Genomic DNA, 5,190 nt, shown 5'->3' on the forward strand with positions numbered 1-5,190 from the left:
CCACGGCGGGAAGATTGGGGGACGAGTACCTACATACATCGGAGGGGACGTTGAACATTCAAAAGGTGAAAAAGTTGTGGCTAACAACTTACCGCGCGACGATGTTGAGAAGGGAACGTGTGAAGCGTGACTGATCCAGAAAACAATGAAAAACTACCTAGGTTTTGGGAGTTTTATGTGAGGAAATAAAGTATTCATGAAGTTATGTCGTCACTGACAGGGCGATGACGATATAGTTTGATAATTCAGCCCAGCAAACCAACATAGTTAACGGTTTCCGCTAGGCAAATTTAATAATTTCTCGAGCGGGAGTGCAGCCACTCACCCCACCATACTTCGTATTCGTACATAGGCACGATATTCTCAAGGCTGAGCAAGGTTGAATTGTCAATGCCAGTCAATGGCCGGAGCATTTAAAGTCGCGAAGTCTGGTCTGATAATCCTCTGGCCAGGTGGGGAGATGGCTTATCAAAACCTTCCACATGTATGACGTCCAGGAACACAATCGATGGAATTTCCTGTTGTTTGCGCCTTTCATCGACCATGAAAAGGCCTAGTGGGCGATTATGGGGAGCCACGGAACTCGCCATATGGTGGATATAGCTCCATATCGGGTCTAGTGAAGAACTCGTAACCCACAATAGAGACGCCTCAAGTCTATTGTAATTATATTAAACAACCCCGAGCAAACGGAGGTACTTGATCCCTACACGGAGAAGATAGGCCGCTTGCACGATTCTCAAGTATTCACCTCAATGACAACTGGAGCGTATACAAAATATATCATGTAATCAAGAAAATATAGTTAATTAATTATGTAGTTTAACTAATCGGTGGGCTGTATCTGGCCAGGACTCTTTGCAAAACATGATCTCGCGAAGTCAATGAGGTCATGGCATCCATGCATCATCATTGCCACAGATATCACGTGATTTGTTACTTGACACCGCGTGCTCTTTATCTCAGCAGGCTCAGCCTCTCTTCTCGATATTTTCGGATTAGCGCGACCAACTAAACTCCTTTAGACTTCTGCCAAGTCCTGCTAACTTCTGGACCAATAAGAGACTTCACACGTGCTCGCAACCTAATATCTCGTAGAGAGTCTGAGAAGAAACGGTTCCATCGTGTGTGGAAAATCAACACCGCCCATACAAAATATTCGATTGACTTCGAAATCATACATCTACCCTAAATATCTGCCTGATCATCACCAAACCGATATTTTTCAAATCCTCAGCCATTCTGCTATCATCTCTGCTATTTTACAACTCACTACCCCTTCTCATCATGTCACAATCGTTGACAAAAGACAGCGTGTCTTTTGAATCTCAAGACACCCAATGTCAGACGCGCTCCAGCCAATATCCTTCATCACTCGAAGATGAATCCTCTCTACAACCACTACAGTCTCCCAACAATGTAGATGATGAATATGACACATCAGACAGTGACTTAACAGAGCTTGAATCTATTGATACTCCTTCGGAATTCGAGATCACCGATACTGATACCGATACCCCGCGAGCTTGTTCACGATCAAACCGCCGTGGCCCACAGCACCTGCCTACAATGCCTTATAACCGGCAGAAAAGACGGTCAAAATTATCTCGCGTTGTCAGAACATTACAGCGAAACAGTTGGGGAATGGAGGCCTTTATAGAGGCTTGGATTCAGAGTCCCGATATCTTGACTCATCGACGATACAGTACTCCTACGAAGCGGCGAAATGCACTATATTCAGCACTTTCCAAAGCAGGGGTATTCAATGATAATCAACGTTATACTGTCTTGCTTAAACAGGAGCTGAAATGCCTTATCAATACTCCCTTCTTTGCAAAATTCAATCACGATTCTGATCTGGATACCATTGACTTAGGTTTCATGAACTCCTCGAAGCGAATATTCTGATCCACTTCAGACACTCGAGATGTGAAATGCTGAATGGTGTCATTGATGAAAGAGGTGTCAGTATTGTTGACATTCTGCCTGTTATTCTGACAGATCTGAAGAAGTATTGATCGGAAATATTGCACTGCTTGTTGAACCTTGACATGACTGTCAATAAAGACAATGGTCTTTAAAATGTGTTGAGGTATGATCTTTCCATCTGTATCAATGGCCTCGTTCAATAAAAAATATAACATATCATAGGATACAAGTTTACCGCGTGGAATCGGATGTACGCCGATAAAGATATCAGGGACGGTTAATGGAAGTTCGAATAACCTGAGTCTGCCGTGGGTTTACACCAATAGAACGAAATCCAGCCTCTTGAAGAATGATATCTTCAGCTTTACTGCTGAGGGTTGCGGAACAGCCAAACCAGACAATATCCTCACGAAGAAGCAATCTCAGGTGCCCCAGCCTGGCAAACTGACTACGGAATTGACTCCACTGTGTGACAAGATGACACTCATCGATAGCTACAAGCCCAATCTTTTCTTGTAAAGTAGGGTCTTGAAGAACATGCTGAAATCGCTTGCAAAGAGCTTGCTCTGGACTGAGCAGTATATGTGTATACTCACCTTGTTGAATGCGTTTGAGTAAGTCTTCTTGCCCCTGGAGATTATCAGCACTGACCAGACAAGGATTGGCACCGGGAAACCGTGCTATATCTCTTGTTTGCTGATCACCAAGCTTGTTTAGAGGAACCAGTTGAATGGTTATCTTTCCTGTCAGAATTGTATAGGATTGAAGAATAAGGCTCTTTCCATAGCCAGTTCTGGCAATGAATAAAGTGTCGCTATATCCATATATCATGCGCCGAAGTATACGGACTTGTTCTATGCGTGGCTGAAGAGTACACTCAGGATCTGGACGCGGGCCTTGAAGTATTCGTTGAAGACAATACTGAATAACATCCTGTTGCTTGTCGATACTATCTGGTCCGGCATAGCTCATGACAAGTTGTGGCATATCTTCAATGTTCATTGAAAGTATTTGCTTTAATGATGGCTTTTGAAGCCGCTGTTGTAGCTGACTTGCGCGTTTTCTTCGATCCCCCTTGGCCATATTTGATGCAGTTGATGGGATGTTGTCCGACCCAGCTGTCAAAAAGAAGTGTTATGTGATTGGTTCAGAAGTTGTCGGAAGATCCCAGAAGTTGTCAGGAGTTCAGAGATGTTGTCAGAAGTTGATGTGCCGCGTGAGGTTGCCAAGAGTTCAGAAGTTGTCAGAAGTTGCCAGAAGTTGCCGGAAGTCGCTGGAAAATACACTCGGTGCTTTGACTAGAGTCTCTGATGGCTGGATAGATGTTTTGATGGCAAGATCAAGGCGTTGGATGACTAGACATGATCATGGTTGAAAAATTAGCAAATCGTTCCCGTGTTCAAAATCATAGTAGCAGTTTTCGACGCGACACTTCATACTCAGAATATATGTATTTTCAGATAAAAATTACATCAATCGACAGGAAATTGAAAAATTAACCCTCCAAGGTGGTAGAGAAATGATCTATGAGTGATGTTGCACAGTGATTCTATCTCAAACATTATGGTTGGAGCAAATCGTTCCCGTGTTGCTAACAAACAGGAACCGTTTTTTCTCAGACGCTCCGCGAAGAGTTTGCTGGGGATGTCCCATTTAGGTTTAGTGTAAGCCCCGTGACAGTTGATTGGCTCAGATGTTAGCAGGACTTGGCAGAAAGTAGCAGTAGTTCGGATTGGGTTAGCTCGGAGTGGAGTGGCTGAGTTTACTGAGATAACGTGCTCTAAGCTGATGGAATTGTCTGCAAGAAATCCTGATCAATTTTCCAGGAGCGGATGCGCAATGCTAGCAATTATCAAGGAACCAGCCTGCCTTGCACCGCAATTTTAAAAATAAATTAAAGTAACCAATACTTCACCCAAATACAAGATAAAATTGTATAAAAGCCCTGTAAACGAGACTCCCAGCGGGTTATATAACGCGTGCAAATAGAAATACCAATAATATATGAACATGAACAACCTTATTCTCATTTATGCCATAAATTAATATAAGAAAAGCCCATGTCATCCGATCGCTGAACGAAAAAAAAAAAAATAAAATAAAACCTAATTCAAACCAGAGAGAAAGATCCCGGCCGATGACCACCTTATCATACGTAGCCTAAAGGGAGAGAAACATATCGAGCATCAGCAAACCTGTATCCGGCAAAGAAATAAATCACGACCCACAGCTTAGGGAACTTAATCTCAAAGCCGTGAAAGAAATAAGAAGAAGCAGTGGAAGAGAATGTATACCTTTCCTCGCACCCTGGAAGAAGAACCGAACAATAAACACCTGCAGCCCGGCCATTGTCATCATCATCATGCCCTCGATAAGGCTGAAATTGAAAATCCGCTGCTCAGTACTGCGCACAGTGCTGAAATTGCGATTTTCGCGCGTCCGGAAGTATTTCTGGTTACGGCTGATTGTTGACAGCTGAGCTGAGATCTTGAAAATGGATTCTTCGACTGCAGACGCTTGTTCGGGGGGTGCTCCTTGTTTCGAAGGGAGTTGGGCCTTTATTTCGTTTTCGACCTGTGAGTGGAGAAAAGAAGTATATGAAGATTAGATAAAACAAGATCCAGCACATTAGTATACGGGGGTAAAGGTGGGAGGTGCGGAGAACAAAAAGCATACCGCAATCTCAAAATCTACCATCTTTTCCGCAAACGTAGACATCTCATTGTCAAAGCAGAAGCGGTACTCGCCTACGGTCTCGGCGTTGAAGACGAAATCTCCCTGTCTCTCTCTGTGCCCGTCGACAATCACCTTCTCATCGGGACCCACGATTGAGTAATCGACATCGAAAGAGCCACCCGATTGGACCTGCCAAAATATAACACAGAATTCAGCCGCCGTTCCCATACGCTGATGCTGCGAGGAGCAACGACAAGCGATTCAACCCAGCGATCGCAATTGGCCGCTTATATCAAAATCCATTAGAGTTATCAGATATACTAACCGCGAAATAAAATGCAATCTTCGCTGGCGGGGAATCTACATATGAGTAGAAGCAGGCCTTCTCACTCGCATCAAGCAAATATGTGAGTGCGGTCGCGGAGACGTAGTGAGCCCATGGGCCAGCGAGCCCAGCACAACGGTACGTAGCCGCATTGTTCAAGTTCCAATGGGCCGGGGTCTAATGTGATATTGTGGATTTGAGAGCGAGATATTGTTGCAAAAAGGGGAGATGATGCTGTGTCGACAGCTACCCTGGAATTT

At 44.0% G+C, this 5,190-nt stretch overlaps 1 protein-coding gene across 1 annotated transcript in view; it reads right to left on the reverse strand.

The window, feature by feature from the left end:
* Nucleotides 1-2,196: 2,196 nt before the first annotated feature.
* The window catches only part of HCAG_00515 (conserved hypothetical protein), a gene marked incomplete at both ends in the record, with an annotated part of 3,269 nt that continues 275 nt past the window's right edge, over nt 2,197-5,190 (reverse strand). Inside the window, 6 exons of the mRNA XM_001543419.1 lie at nt 2,197-3,047; nt 3,216-3,284; nt 3,530-3,727; nt 4,224-4,503; nt 4,606-4,794; nt 4,931-5,107. Coding sequence (XP_001543469.1) covers nt 2,197-3,047; nt 3,216-3,284; nt 3,530-3,727; nt 4,224-4,503; nt 4,606-4,794; nt 4,931-5,107 — 1,764 coding nt within the window. The remainder of the gene's footprint in view (nt 3,048-3,215; nt 3,285-3,529; nt 3,728-4,223; nt 4,504-4,605; nt 4,795-4,930; nt 5,108-5,190) is intronic.

This window comes from Histoplasma capsulatum, genomic scaffold, assembly GCF_000149585.1.
Source record: "Histoplasma capsulatum NAm1 scaffold_1 genomic scaffold, whole genome shotgun sequence".
Lineage (NCBI taxonomy): Eukaryota > Fungi > Ascomycota > Eurotiomycetes > Onygenales > Ajellomycetaceae > Histoplasma > Histoplasma mississippiense.